This window comes from Oncorhynchus masou, chromosome 29 (genome assembly GCF_036934945.1).
Source record: "Oncorhynchus masou masou isolate Uvic2021 chromosome 29, UVic_Omas_1.1, whole genome shotgun sequence".
In the NCBI taxonomy this organism is placed as follows: domain Eukaryota; kingdom Metazoa; phylum Chordata; class Actinopteri; order Salmoniformes; family Salmonidae; genus Oncorhynchus; species Oncorhynchus masou.
In genome coordinates this window covers 40,591,811-40,606,776 of record NC_088240.1, presented here as the reverse complement: position 1 = coordinate 40,606,776, position 14,966 = coordinate 40,591,811, and the positions used below count along the sequence as shown (strand labels likewise).

General features: G+C 40.9%; 2 protein-coding genes across 3 annotated transcripts in view; both read right to left on the bottom strand.

Moving 5' to 3' along the window:
• The window catches only part of LOC135519657 (pre-mRNA-processing factor 40 homolog A-like), a 27,953-nt gene extending 22,087 nt beyond the window's left edge, over window positions 1–5,866 (bottom strand). For both annotated transcript variants that reach the window (XM_064944899.1, XM_064944900.1), the window contains exons 1-9: window positions 5,837–5,866; window positions 5,695–5,736; window positions 5,113–5,223; window positions 4,760–4,880; window positions 2,733–2,757; window positions 2,199–2,423; window positions 1,896–2,001; window positions 732–796; window positions 466–630 (exon numbers count right to left, since the gene is read on the bottom strand). In XM_064944899.1, the coding sequence (XP_064800971.1) occupies window positions 466–630; window positions 732–796; window positions 1,896–2,001; window positions 2,199–2,423; window positions 2,733–2,757; window positions 4,760–4,880; window positions 5,113–5,223; window positions 5,695–5,736; window positions 5,837–5,851 (875 nt within the window). In that variant the 5' untranslated portion in view covers window positions 5,852–5,866. The remainder of the gene's footprint in view (window positions 1–465; window positions 631–731; window positions 797–1,895; window positions 2,002–2,198; window positions 2,424–2,732; window positions 2,758–4,759; window positions 4,881–5,112; window positions 5,224–5,694; window positions 5,737–5,836) is intronic.
• On the bottom strand, window positions 5,859–14,966 carry LOC135519658 (pre-mRNA-processing factor 40 homolog B-like). Its single transcript, XM_064944901.1, has 5 exons — window positions 14,909–14,966; window positions 13,825–13,902; window positions 13,571–13,714; window positions 8,685–8,768; window positions 5,859–5,974 (listed from the first exon to the last, which is right to left on the bottom strand). Exons 1-5 carry the CDS (start codon window positions 14,909–14,911, stop codon window positions 5,930–5,932), a joined length of 354 nt encoding a protein of 117 aa, XP_064800973.1. The 5' UTR covers window positions 14,912–14,966; the 3' UTR covers window positions 5,859–5,929.

Genomic DNA, 14,966 nt, shown 5'->3' with positions numbered 1-14,966 from the left:
ACTCCACTCAGGAGCCCAAACATCAAACCTAGTTATAAACTGGTTACCAATGAAATTAGAAGAGTAAAGAAAATATATGTTTTGTCATACCAGTGATATACGTCATGATATACCACGGCTGTCAGCCAATCAGCATTCAGGGTTTGATCCACCCTGTTTATAATGCTTTATGCCTGAGAACAGCACTTAGCCGTGGTATATTGGCCCTATATCACACTCCCTCTGGCCTTATTGCTTAAATAACTTAATTTTTTAAAATACAATTTTATTGATCATCTCAATATCTCCACATATTAGCAACTCTAGGAAGCACATATCAATGACAGAAATGTAGAAGTATAAAGACTGAGGCCTGCATCCCAACTGGCACCCTATGCTTATGGGCCCTGGTCAAAAGCAGTACATTATATAGGGAATAGGGTACCATTTGGGATGCACCTTGACTTGACCAAGAAAGGTACTTACTTATATCTGGTTGTAGATGTCATTTTCTCGTGGTTTTCCAAAAATCGCTGATACGTTTCCTTGGATTCCTTGTACTTGATCCTAGTCTCCTCCTTCTCCTCTTTCTCTGTCTGCACCTTGTAAGCATTGAAGGCCTGCTTTTTCTCACTTAACTTCGGCAGAGCACTTCAAATGAGAAATAGGGACAAACAGCTGGTTAGAGACGTTGTTTAATATTCATGGACGAACATTAGCATAATCAGAAAACTGAGGAAGTTGGTGGGTACCTGTAGCGTGGGTCATTGATGATCATTTTCATGGCTTGTTCCCAAGACGCATTGGATGAAACGCCCTGACATGTAGAAAGAGTATATCGAGCATTAAGATTTGAATGAAAAATTTAAAAGTATTCTAGTCAACACAAATCAATCCAGCTATATAATCTGCATCACAGCTCATATATAGCAAAACTGTGTAAGAGGACAGCTCATATTTCCATCAACAGTAAACAATAGATTATGCTGGGAGTAGCCTATGTATTGAATCTATGCACTCGTGTAGAGGAACCCGTATGCATGTGTAGCCTATCTGAAAGAAGCAACAAGGAGTGGTGATGCGATTCTCTGGCTTGTTCCAGGCACGGCGATTAATTTTCCTTAATTACTAATAATTGCTACGGTTACTTTTTGTCCGTCTGTCTCCAAGAGACACACCCTATTCCCTATATAATGCTCTAGTTAGGCTACAGGCCCTGGTCAAAAGTAGCGCACTAAACTGGGAATAGACTTATTTCAAAACGCAACCAGAGTTATTTTAATCCAGTGGAGCACGTCAACCTCCGCTGTCCTAATCCGGACACGTGTTTTCATCCAATAACGCCAATCACAAAGACAGAGCCATCAAGAGCTCGCAGGGAAACGGCAAGGAGCAATCTCAGAGGCGAGCGTTGTGTGCCAAATTAAAAGTACCTAAATATAGCTACGCCGAGCCACCTTGGTCAAAAACAACACATCCGTCGCCACAATGGCAACAGGAGGAGCGGCGAGGCTTAGCAATCACGCGAAAGACCCGGAGAGTGCTCACGCTGAGCGAGATGGATTAATTAGAGTCCAAGAGGGCCATTTTGGTAAACAATCTTTAGGTCGGGAGGACACTCCAGCTTTATTACAGTCAAGTCATAGCGCGTTGAGCACCTTATTTACAAACCCAGTGAAAGTGCTTCTCAGACAGAAGTGTGTGGGTGTGATTCATGATGACGGCTAGCTAGCAGAGCTGCGGGGCTTCATGGACACAGTCGATGACCGTGCTTTGCCTTTATGTGCTCGTTGTATTGATGTAATGTTCAGATTGTAATTTCGAAACGATCCTTGAGATGATGCATGCTAATGATTCACGCAGGAGCCCCGACTGAGGAGCCGGGGAGTAATGAAAATCCATCCCGGAAGGCTCACCTTCTCCTTCAGGAGCTCTTTGAAGGCCTGCTTGGCCTCTTCTTTCGTGTTCCACTTGTACGTTTTCTTCACCAGCTCTGGCCTCTCCTCTTTTGAGGCATCATTACTAAAGAAAGGAAAGACAGAAAGGAAAGAGAAAGACCTTACCATTGTCCTAAGATAAAAACAAAATCATGTTTTTGGTAGGGAAATAGGTAAACGAGTCCGTGCTTTCTTGCTATTCCTGGTGAGTTCATTGTAAGCCTGTGCTGGGAGCCGGTCTCTAAACTCTCTGGGGTTAAAGGGTCTGTCTGTAGTACCAACCTGACTGAGGCCTCCATGCCGGCCAAGTCCTCTGTGGAGTTGACAGGCGAGTCAGCGTTGACCTCAGCTACAAGCATGGGCACCATGGACATCTGTTCCACTGAGACGGTTGGAGCTGGCCTCATGGCTGGCATTTCCATCATCATGGTCGCCATCGAAGCAGCGCTGTCGAGCTGAAGGTTGGGGGTGATGATGACAGTGCCAGGAGCACCTACCTCCGCCATCCTGTAATCAGTTTGGTTGTTATTGACGGTGGACCTTCATACAGCATCATCCACCATGTTGTTGTTAGACATAACAGGAGAGTGCCTCTCAAATATGTCAAAAAGAATCAGGTCATTCCATTCACACATATCTGTAAATAATAGATCAAAATATTAAAAAGGATACGTTTTTTTAATCATTTGATGAAGGTAATGTGTTCCGTCATCTACAAAGATCTTTTATGCTCTAAAAGGTAATTGGCTGTGATACAAAGTAAAATGCTTTGGTGACAAAGTTTGTTGAGCACTGGTAATAATAAGCAGCTCTTACCCATTCTCCTCAGCTTTTATCATGGCTAAAAAATAAATTAAAAAAGAGGAAAGAAACATGTTAACAATGCCTACGCAGGATACTTCTAGGAACCCATTTCATTTTTAAGAATGAATGGCATTAAGAGTTTGTGCAAAGTGCTGGCTGATCTATCATTACCAATAGCTGTTGATATCCATTGATGACACCGCTACCATTTACACTGGCCTAGAGGATGAGTAAATGCTTCCCCTGGCCAGGGCCCGTATCCACAAAGCGTCTTACGAGTAGAAAATTGGTCGTAAGTGCTGAGAAGAGACATTTTACTCCTACTCTTATGGGTGTCACACCTAGTTGACAGATATTTAGGACACCTCACGAGCTGTCCTAACCAGTTACAGCAGGCGCCTTGATAATAGAAAAGTGCAGCGAGTCAGTGGTTTCTGCCCCACACGCAATTGCTTTGTAGTTGCTAAAAATAAACGTTTTGATATTTCTAAATATTTTGTATTAGTTATTTAAATTTAACCTTTATTTAACGGCTCTTTGCTATGAGACTCAAAATTGAGCTCAGGTGCATTCTGTTTCCATTGATCATCCTTAAGATGTTTCTACAACTTGGAGTCTTTGCCAAATTCAATTGACTGGACATGACTGGACATGATTTGGGAAGGCACACACCTGTCTATATAATGTTGACAGTGCCATGAGGTCTAAGGAATTGTCCATAGAGCTCCGAGACAGGATTATGTTGAGGCACTGATCTGGGGAAGAATACAAAAACATTTCTGCAGCATTGAAGGTCCCCAAGAACACAGTGGCCTCCATCATTCTTAAATGGAAGAAGTTTAGAACCACCAAGACTCTTCCTAGAGCTGGCTGCCCGGGGGAGAAGGGCATTGGTCAGGGAGGTGACCAAGCACCCAATGGTCTCTCTAACAGAGCTCCAGAGTTCCACTGTGGAGATGGGAGAACCTTCCAGAAGGACAACCATCTCTGCAGCCCTCCACCAATCAGGCCTTTATGGCAGAGTGGCCAGACGGAAGCCACTCCTCAGTAAGAGGCACATGACAGCCTGCTTGGAGTTTGCTAAAAGGCACCTAAAGGACTCTCAGACCATGAGAAACAAGATTCTCTGGTCTGATGAAACCAAGACTGAACTCTTTGGCCTGAATGCCAAGTGTTACATCTGGAATAAACTTGGCGCCATCCCTACGGTGAAGCATGGTTGTGCCAACATCATGCTGTGGGGATATCTTTCAGTAGCAGGGACTGGGAGACTAGTCAAAATCGAGGCAAAGATGAAAGGAGCAAAGTACAGAGTTCCTTGATGGAAACCTGTTCAAAAACCTGCTCAGGACCTCAGACTGGGGTGAAGGTTAACCTTCCAACAGGACAATGACCCTAAGTACACAGCCAAGATAACACCGGAGAAGTCTCTGAATGTCCTTGAGTGGCCCAGCCAGTGCCCGGAGTTGAACCTTATCGAACATCTCTGGAGAGACCTGAAAATAGCTGTGCAGCAACACTTTCCCGAATGTACTGTACATGCGACAGTATCTCTAGCGCTTTTGACAATGATTTCACAAGGCCAATTTCACATGATATGCCTAATACTTAGGTATAACCACTAGGCTAATAAACAAATCAGTTTCTTTCAATTACTTACATCATGTTATTCACTTAACATTGCAATGTTTGATGTACAGTCACATTCACTGTGGTTGTCTGAAGTGTGCTACAGAGTTTACAGCTGGCGATGCCTCATTGCAATTGGTTCACCATCATTTGCAACATGGTCAATGAGCGTTCTCACAATCTTTGCGGTACCTCAAAATATTGTGATATCAGCTGAGAAACTTTTAGGAGTTGATTTTTCACCTGGCTCAGAGTTTGTCTGGGTAGTGTCTTAACATCATCCTCAAACCTACACTGAGCTGGGAGCTTTTTTGTTTTTAAAACAGGTTTTAAGTTTTCTGAGATGCTTTGTGGATACGGGCCCAGTCCGCTACAGTAGAGTAGAAAAGGATCATTAATGCCCGGCTCACCTTCCAGATCTTCAAGCTCTTTGGGTTTGGTCCACCGGGACTCCTTAGTGTGGGAGTTGTAGTAGTACGCCTTCCCATTGTCTGATTTGTACTCCTTCCATTGGCATTTAGACAGCATTTGCTGCAAAACACAAAGCGAAAACAGTATATTTAGACACGCTCCACAATACAGTGGGGACAAATTGTGGAAGCAGCTAGAGTCTGGGAATGGCCTCTACTGTTAATGCAAAAACAGTGTGGAAAGGATGGTTGTGTGTCCCAAACGGCACCCTTTCCCTATACAGCGCAATACTTTTGACCAGAGCTCTATGGGAATAAGGTGTCATTTGGGAAACAGACGTGTGGGGCCTTACTTCTGCAGGAGATTTCAGGTCGTCTGGCTTTTCCCAGGAAGACTGCTTGGTCTCTGTGTTGTAGTAGTAGGTCTTCTCATCCAGGGACTTATGTTCTGTCCACACAGACTTCTGAGGATGACAACACTTTGCCTTAAGCACTCGACAACAGGTGGCACTGTGATACAAATTCTAAATTTCCAAGGAAATTATTATACTTCAAAGCCTTAAGCAAGCAGTAAGTGTTAAAGTTTTTAAAGGAAAGATTCGCCCATTTAGTGTTATATAATTTTTTTGTGGATCTCTGAGTGATGTTTCATCGATTCCCAGGATAATTTCATGTTTATCTGAGCTATTCATATTATGCAAAACTTGTCATAAACGTCTGAATTTCTGCCTGCTTGAACGGCAATTGCTCTGATATACACGAAAACATGAAATGACCCCGGGAATCGACAGAACATCGCGCAGAGCCACACAAAAACAATATAACATTCAAAATGGGTGAATCTTTCCTTTAAGGCTATATCTTCAGACAGAAAACAATGATTCAATTGAGGTCAGGAAGAGTAAAGGCTTCCACTTAAAGACATGTTCACTAACATTCTTTGGTTGGTCATCCTGTGGCGAGCCATTTGTGGTACCCTGTTGAACAACAGATATATTATAGTAGGGTCGGTAATTTATATAGTGCTAGAATCATTACACTAAATTAACTTATCCACAGAAAATAGGTTGTACTTACAACTGTTCCAGGCATAGCGATGACGATAAAAAAACAACGCAATAATTAAAATTCATTAAAATCACTCAGATTATCAATTTATTTGTATTTTTTTCAAGAATATGTTGTTTCAGCCTTACCAGTTGTGTCCACTCCAGGCTGTGGAAGAGATATCTTCATTAGTTAACAAAATTATTATGACCCAAATTTGCTTCATTAAAGTGTGTGTGTGTGTGTGTGTGTGTGTGTGTGTGTGTGTGTGTGTGTGTGTGTGTGTGTGTTCGCAGGTAGAAAGAGTTAACTAAATTGCTTAGCTAATTCGCTTAAGCCGGATGGTCGTAAGCAAAGTTGTTTTGACTTTGAATAGCCTCTCTGGGGGTAGTTAAGGGGCCATCAATAAATTACACAATGTAAATGAGACAATATTTTCGCGTGGCACACATTTTAGTTGTCATTAAATGCTTACAATAGAGACATATGTATTTCTACAATTTATAGTTGGGTTGAAATTTGGAGCTGTTTAAATTAACATATTGTACCATGTACATTGTGTAATTTACAGATGGTCTCTAACTGCCCCATAAGGATATCCAAAGTCAACCCAATTTTACAACAGGCATGAACTTCTTTGGGATAGGGGGCAGCATTTTCACATTTGGATGAATAGTGTGCCCAGAGTGAACTGCCTCCTACTCAGTCCCAGATGCTAATATATGCATATTATTATTAGTATTGGATAGAAAACACTCAGAAGGTTCTAAAACTGTTTGAATGATGCCTTTGAGTATAACAGAACTGATATGGCAGGCAAAAACCCGAGAATAAATCCAAACAGGAAGTGGGAAATCTGAGGTTTGTAGTTTTTGAACTCACCCCTATCGAATACACAGTGGGATATGGGCTACTTTGTACTTCCTAAGGCTTCCACTAGATGTCAACCGCCTTTAGAACTTTGTTTCAGGCCGCTCCTGTGAAGGGGGGCCGGATGGGAGCTGTTTGACTAAAGGGTCTGCCTGCAACCTCGTTCTCAGTCACGCGCCTTCACATGAGAGGTATCTCTCGTTCCATTGCTTTTCTACATACAATGGAATTCTCCGGTTGGAACATTATTGAACATTTATGATAAAAACATCCTAAAGATTGATTCTATACTTAGTTTGACAAGTTTCTTCGACCTGTAATATAACTTTTGAACTTTTCATCCGACTGGACCTGAACGCGATTTTGGATTTGTTTACCAAAACGTCCTAACAAAAGAAGCTATTGGACATAAACGGACATAAATTATGGACATTATCGAACAAAACAAGCATTTATTGTGGAACTGCGATTCCTGGGAGTGCATTCTGATGAAGATCAAAGGTAAGTGAATATTTATAATGCTATTTATGAATAATGTTGACTACCCAACATGGCAGATATTTCTCTGGCTGTTTTGGGCTCTGAGCGCCGTTCTCAGATTATGCTTTTTCCGTAAAGTATTTTGAAATCTGACACAGCGGTTGCATTAAGGAGAAGTTTATCTAAAGTTCCATGCATAACACTTGAATTTATCAACATTTATAATGAGTATTTCTGTGAATTCATGTGGCTCTCTGCAATATCACTGCATGTTTTGGAACTACTGAACGTAACAAGCCAATGTAAAATAAGATTTTGGGATGTAAATATGAACTTTACCGAACAAAACATACATGTGTTGTGCAACATGAAGTCCTATGAGTGTCATCTGATGAAGACCATCAAAGGTTAGTGATTCATTTTATTTTTATTTGTGCTTTTTGTGACTCCTCTCTTTGGCTGGAAAAATGGCTGGTTTTTTTTTGTGAGTTGGTGGTGACCTAACAATCATTTGTGGAGCTTTCGCTGTAAAGCATTTTTGAAATCAGACACTGTGGCTGGATTAACGAGAATTATATCTTTAAAATTGTGCCTAATACTTGTATGTTTGAGAAATTTGATTTATGATGATATTTCTGTTGATTTGTATTTGGTGCTCTGCAATTTCATTGGCTATTGGCGAGGGATTCCGCTAGCAGAACTGGGTTGGATGATTACTTGTAATGGATGATTACTTGTGTGCTGCCAGCTGTGGGCAGAATTGAAGCCAACCCAACCTTAATTTACATTGTTATGCAGTCACAACTACAAGTCTCACAAACTCAGTTTTGGACGAGGCTGACTTTACGAAAACAAAATTATCCTATTTACACTTTGTAGTACATTTTTACTGTATAATAAAATGTTAGACTCATTGACGCCACATTGGTTTTTAGGGGCAGTTGCTCTTTAACACAACACGGTACCTTTGAGCATCTAACGTGAAGACAAACTTCTCTCCAGCCTTGATGCATCCCAGTTGACAAGTGAAACATTTATTTGGCAGGTCTAAGTGCATCAAGTTAAACAGCTGGCTGCTGTCGAAAGCAAAACAGACTAAAATGTAGAGAACCCTTTCATAACTCACTCAACCATCTACTGGAGGAGGAAATGTTCCATTAAACAAGGTGTTTTCCTTGCTAACACAACACCAAATGATCATTTGATAATAGATTATTGTGGCAGGAATACAAGAGGCCCAATGTGGTATCGTCTTAAATGAAGAAATAAAGTGTACACGTAGATTCAAAGAAGACAATAAGTTGCCTAATTACATTTTTATAACGAGGAGTGTATACTTAATATGGAGATGGGATGTACACATTCAGGTTGTGTGATGCATATATTAATCCCTCTATATTGGTGGCCTATGTCTATATTGGTAAGTGTTCCTACACTTTGTCGTGTTAGTTATGCTAATGTCAGTCGTGACAGCTTGCGGGCTCTATTTTTAAAGTGTGAAGCAGAACAGTGAGGCGAGTCAGTTTACCGGTCCTGTTGGCTGCATCGTCGCAGCTGGCATGCGAGGTGGCATCATCATCCCGGGCATCATAGGTGGCATCATGCCTGGCATCTAATAAAAGAGTATCATGAAATATTCATCTGACCCGTTCATTTCCCTCCCGCCTGGTGCAAGCTGGGTATTAACACACAGTGAGAGACGCCGTGACGGGGTGAGAGCGACTGACAGTCTTTTACAAAGCGAATCGAGCTTCGACTTGTACTCTGAAGCGGTGACGCTACAATCTGCAGCTCCTCGCCACCTCCTGAGCCCCATTTTTCAGTCATGCAGCCGGATCACACACCCTTTTCTTCCGGATAATGCAATCGCATATGATGATTGCAAGTAGTATAACCAAAGTGATTGAAATATTTGGCACCATTTGTAAGATTTAGTCTAGTCTTAATCATTTTTACTAAAAGCCTAAAGCAAATGATTGTCATTTGAATAATGATTGCCTAGTTATTGTCAAAATTACAAACTGAGGGCTATTTTAGGTAACTAAATGCCCATTAATTTAAGCCACATCACATTTGTATTACCTCATTAAACTATAGTAAACATAGATCACTGAATACCATGTGCACACACATGCAGTGGGACAAAAAAGTATTTAGTCAGCCACCAATTGTGCAAGTTCTCCCACTTAAAAAGATGAGGCCTGTAATTTTCATCATAGGTACACTTCAACTATGACAGACAAAATGAGAAAAAAAATCCAGAAAATCACATTGTAGGATTTTTTATGAATTTATTTGCAAATTATGGTGGAAAATAAGTATTTGTTCAATAACAAAAGTTTCTCAATACTTTTATATACGCTTTGTTGGCAATGACAGAGGTCAAACGTTTTCTGTAAGTCTTTTTTCTTTAAGGTTTTCACACACTGTTGCTGGTATTTTGGCCCATTCCTCCATGCAGATCTCCTCTTGAGCAGTGATGTTTTGGGGCTGTTGCTGGGCAACAAGGACTTTCAACTCCCTCCAAAGATTTTCTATGGGGTTGAGATCTGGAGACTGGCTAGGCCCCTTCATAACCTTGAAATGCTTCTTACGAAGCCACTCCTTCATTGCCCGGGCGGTGTGTTTGGGATCATTGTCATGCTGAAAGACAAAGCCACGTTTCATCTTCAATGCCCTTGCTGATGGAAAGATGTTTTCACGAGCTGACAAGGTACAAATCTGTCGTTCTGCCCCTGAACAGGAAGTTAACCCACTGTTCCTAGGCCGTCATTGAAAAGAATAATTTGTTCTTAACTGACTTGCCTAGTTAAATAAAGGTAAAATAAAAATAAAAAATGAACTCAAAATCTCACGATACATGGACCCATTCATTCTTTCCTTTCAACGGATCAGTCATCCTGGACCCTTTGCAGAAAAACAGCCCCAAAGCATGATGTTTCCACCCCCATGCTTCAGTAGGTATGGTGTTCTTTGGATGCAACTCAGCATTCTTTGTCCTCCAAACACGACGAGTTGAGTTTTTACCAAAAAGTTATATTTTGGTTTCATCTGATCATATGACATTCTCCCAATCTTTCTTCTGGATCATCCAAATGCTCTCTAGCAAACTTCAGACGGGCCTGGACATGTACTGGCTTAAGCAGGGGGACACGTCTGGCACTGCAGGATTTGAGTCCCTGGCGGCGTAGTGTGTTACTGATGGTAGGCTTTGTTACTTTGGTCCCAGCTCTCTGCAGGTCATTCACTAGGTCCCCCCGTGTGGTTCTGGGATTTTTGCTCAGCGTTCTTGTGATCATTTTGACCCCACGGGGTGAGATCTTGCGTGGAGCCCCAGATCGAGGGAGATTATCAGTGGTCTTGTATGTCTTCCATTTCCTAATAATTGCTCCCACAGTTGATTTCTTTAAACCAAGCTGCTTACCTATTGCAGATTCAGTCTTCCCAGCCTGGTGCAGGTCTACAATTTTGTTTCTGGTGTCCTTTGACAGCTCTTTGGTCTTGGCCGTAGTGGAGTTTGGAGTGTGACTGTTTGAGGTTGTGGACAGGTGTCTTTTATACTGATAACAAGTTCAAACAGGTGCCATTAATACATGTACGAGTGGAGGACAGAGGAGCCTCTTAAAGAAGAAGTTACAGGTCTGTGAGAGCCAGAAATCTTGCTTGTTTGTAGGTGACCAAATACTTATTTTCCACCATAATTTGGAAATAAATTAATTTAAAAATCCTACAATGTGATTTTCTAGATTTTTTTTCTCACTGTCTGTCATAGTTGAAGTGTACCTATGATGAAAATTACAGGCCTCTCTCATCTTTTTAAGTGGGAGAACTTGCACAATTGGTGGCTGACTAAATACTTTTTTGCCCCACTGTCCTACCAAAATACTTTTCTGCATAAGATCCTATTCTCTTCCAAAACAGCAGAAATATGTAAAATACAGTTGAAGTCGGAAGTTCACATACATTTTGGTTGGAGTCATTAAAACTATTTTTTCAACCACTCCACACATTTATCTTTAACAAACTATAGTTTTGGCAAGTCAGTTAAGACATCAATTTTATTACACAAGTAATTTTTCCAACAATTGTTTACAGATAAAATGATTTCACTTATAATTCACTGTATCACAATTCCAGTTGGACAGAAGTTTACATACACTAAGTTGACTGTGCCTTTAAACCGCTTAGAAAATTCCTGAAAATTATGTCATGACTTTAGAAGCTTTGGGTAGGTTAATTGACATCATTTGGGTCAATTGGAGGTGTACCTGTAGATGTATTTCAAGGCCTACATTCTAACTCAGTGCCTCTTTGCTTGACATCATGGGAAAATCTAAAGAAATCGCCCCCAGAAAAAAATTGTGTAGACCTCCACATGTCTGGTTAATCCTTGGAAGCAAGAAAAAGGGGGAGTCTTGCAAGCCGAGGGAATACCATCCCAACCGTGACGCACGGGGGTGGCAGTATCATGTTGTGGGGGTGCTTTGCTGCAGGAGGGACTGGTGCACTTCACAAAATAGATGGCATCACGAGGCAGGAAAATTATGTGGATATATTGAAGCAACATCTCAAGACATCAGTCAGGAAGTTCAAGTTTGGTCACAAATTAGTCTTCCAAATGGACAATGACCCCAAATATACTTCCAAAGTTGTGGCAAAATGGCTTAAGGACAACAAAGTCAAGGTATTGGAGTGGCCATCACAAAGCCCTGACCTCAATCCCTTTGAACATTTGTGGGCAGAACTGAAAAAGAGTGTGTGAGCAAGGAGGCCTACAAACCTGACTCGGTTACACCAGCTCTGTCAAGCGGAATGGGTCAAAATTCACCCAACTTATTGTGGGAAGCTTGTGGAAGGCTACCCAAAATATTTGACCCAAGTTAAACAATTTAAAGGCAATGCTACCAAATACTAATTGAGTATATGTAAACTTCTGACCCACTGGGAATGTGATGAAATAAATAAAAGCTGAAATAAATCATTCTTGCTACTATTACTCTGACATTTCACGTTCTTAAAATAAAGTGGTGATCCTAACTGACCCAAGAGAGGGAATTTTTTACTAGGATTAAAATGTCAGGAATTGTGAAAAATTGAGTTTAAATGTATTTGGCTAAGGTGTATGTAAACTTCCAACTTCAACTGTATATAATATATAAGAATGATCTAGACATGTACATTTCTAATTTAGCCTGCATACAGTGCCTTCAGAAAGTATTCACACCCCTTGACATTTTCCACATTTTGTTGTGTTACAGCCTGAATTTAAAATGGGTTAAATTTAGATTGTGCCACTGATCTACACAAACAATAGCCCAGTGGAATAATGTTTTGAATTTTCTTCTAATTCATAAAAAAATGTAAAGCTGAAATGTCTTGAGTCAATTATTATAAGTATAAAAACTACCATGTTGCTAGCCCTGTAGCAGAGATGTGACCCCCCACCCCCTCTCTTCGTCAGGAGGGGGCAGTTTTGTGACTTTACAAGTGTCATAAATTCCTGGCAGAGGCTCTCTTCTCCCTTGCAACATGCAGTGTGTTTTTTATATATATATATTTATTTTTTTTTTTACCTTTATTTAACTAGGCAAGTCAGTTAAGAACAAATTCTTATTTTTAATGACGGCCTAGGAACAGTGGGTTAGAACGACAGATGTGTACCTTATCAGCTCGGGGATTTGAACTTGCAACCTTCTGGTTACTAGTCAACGCTCTAACCACTAGGCTACCCTGCCGCCCGTGTCACAGTAAGACAAAGGGACTCTCCTGCCAAATACTCCTACCTCCCCAAATTGGAGACCTAAACATTATTCCTAATTTATAGAATGTGGAAACAGTCGGTGGAGAAGCCAGCTAAGACCCTGCCCGTTCTGTCTCACGTTTGTGACCTCATGAAAAGACAATTCAGCCACATTACCCTAACTCTTTTATACATGTTCCTCAGTTATGAGGCTTGCATCTGAATTCGACGTCGACCAATTAGGATTTTTCAAATATAGATATATTAGTGTTCGTGTCATTAATTTAAAAATATATATTTTTAAAAAATCTTCCACTTTGACATGAGTATTTTGAGTAGATCATAAACAAAGTTCAATTATATCCATTTTAATCCCAATTTGTAACAATCAAATTTGGAAAAGGTAAAGAGGTGTGAATACTTTCTGAAGGTACTGTAACTGGAAAGTCAACCAAAGCTGATCCCACCCCAACATTGTATTTTCTTGTTCTCAGGCCAAAATCAATAAGCTACCATTTAATGAAAATTTAACCATTACACGGGGCTACATATTGGTGAGTTAGGTTGTTGAGCGCTAAACTGGAAAATTCCAACAAAAGAAAAATGATTGATCTGTAGGTCTAGCCTATGTTCTGGGACTCCAAGTGGACATCTAAGCTTGATAGTAGGCTCACCTGTCCCATGGGTGGCCCTCCCATTGGTGGCATCATGCCAGGTGGCATCATACCAGGTGGCATGGGAGTCATGTTGGGAGGCCTCTGTCCCATGGGTGGCATTCCCATTGGTGGATAATGAGGCGGCATTCCTGGTGGTCCCATCTAGACAGGAGAAAATTGAGAAACAAAGCTGTGAGATTCAACACACTCAATGTAACTTCATTTTGAGATGCCATTGGGAACACAGTGAAGATTTTCCAACACCAACTTACAAAAGGTGGTGGTATCCCTGAGGGTGGGACCCCAGCAAAAGAAGGTGCTTGGCTCTGGCCATTATTATCATCTGAAGACTGGACATGAACAAGAGGCCCAATACAGTTACTACTATAACTTTTACTTTAAGGCACATATCTGTCCTTTACTGCTATGCACAGTAACATTTAACCGAGGCGTACTGATGTAGGGTACATAAAGACATTCGGATACAAGTACTGATATTGTACATTATATAAATAACTAGCTCCATAACACATGCTGCTAGTATGTGCCATAACATCTTGCTGCATTTGCCAAAAAAAGAAAAAAAAGAAAGTTGAATGTGTCAGTGATCTCTGTTCTTGCTATTCTCTCTACTCAAACATGTATCGTGGTCTGGGAAAGGAGCGTGCCTACTTATTACATATTGGGCGAGGTAAGGAGCTGGCCCTGGACAGAACCAGGTTCGCATACTACGAACTAGTTAGCCTACTAGGCAACTACACAGACGCAGTATTGTCCACGACTAGCTAGAAGCTGAAGCGTCTGCTTGCCATTCTTTCACTGTCGATAGTAGGTACATTCAGTCATTCCTAACTAGATAGATAGTTAGCTAAATGGCTATTTATCCATCAGCATACACAATGCGTACTTGTATCTTGTAGCTAACTTAGCTAGTTTTGCTGGCTGTAAGCTTGTTAACTGGCAAAGTATATGGCTGCTACTACTACTACACGTGATTTGTTCACACCACATACGTCTAAATCCTGCACATATAACATTATTAGGTCGCTAGCCACTTGCCTCGTTTAACTTTAACTTGCTAGCTTATGAAAAAGGTGTCCTTACAACAGCACGCTAACTTTAGCGGAATAGATGCTAGTTAGCGAACTGTTGGTTTAGCTAGCTACTAGCTAAGTTACCAAGCTGGCCGGCTAACAACATTGCAGTCAGAAACACACCAAAATAATTAAATACAGATAGCTATGTGGGTTATACCCATTCATAAAACAATTGTTTATGATAAACGCTTCATACAGTAGGCGATATAAATTAGTAGTAATACAACATTTGGCAATATTATCAATACACTTTACTCACCATGTTGACTTCACGATGCGCATCCAGCAGCCACGCTACAATAACGTGCAATCTGATT

Excerpts from the sequence above, each read along its gene's own strand:
- LOC135519658 (XM_064944901.1), bottom strand. Across the intron at positions 13,715-13,824 it reads CAGGGATACCACCACCTTTT|ATGGGACCACCAGGAATGCC; the intron begins GTAAGTTGGTGT and ends TCTCCTGTCTAG. Across the intron at positions 5,975-8,684 it reads CGATGCAGCCAACAGGACCG|CCTGGAGTGGACACAACTGG; the intron begins GTAAACTGACTC and ends TCTCTTCCACAG.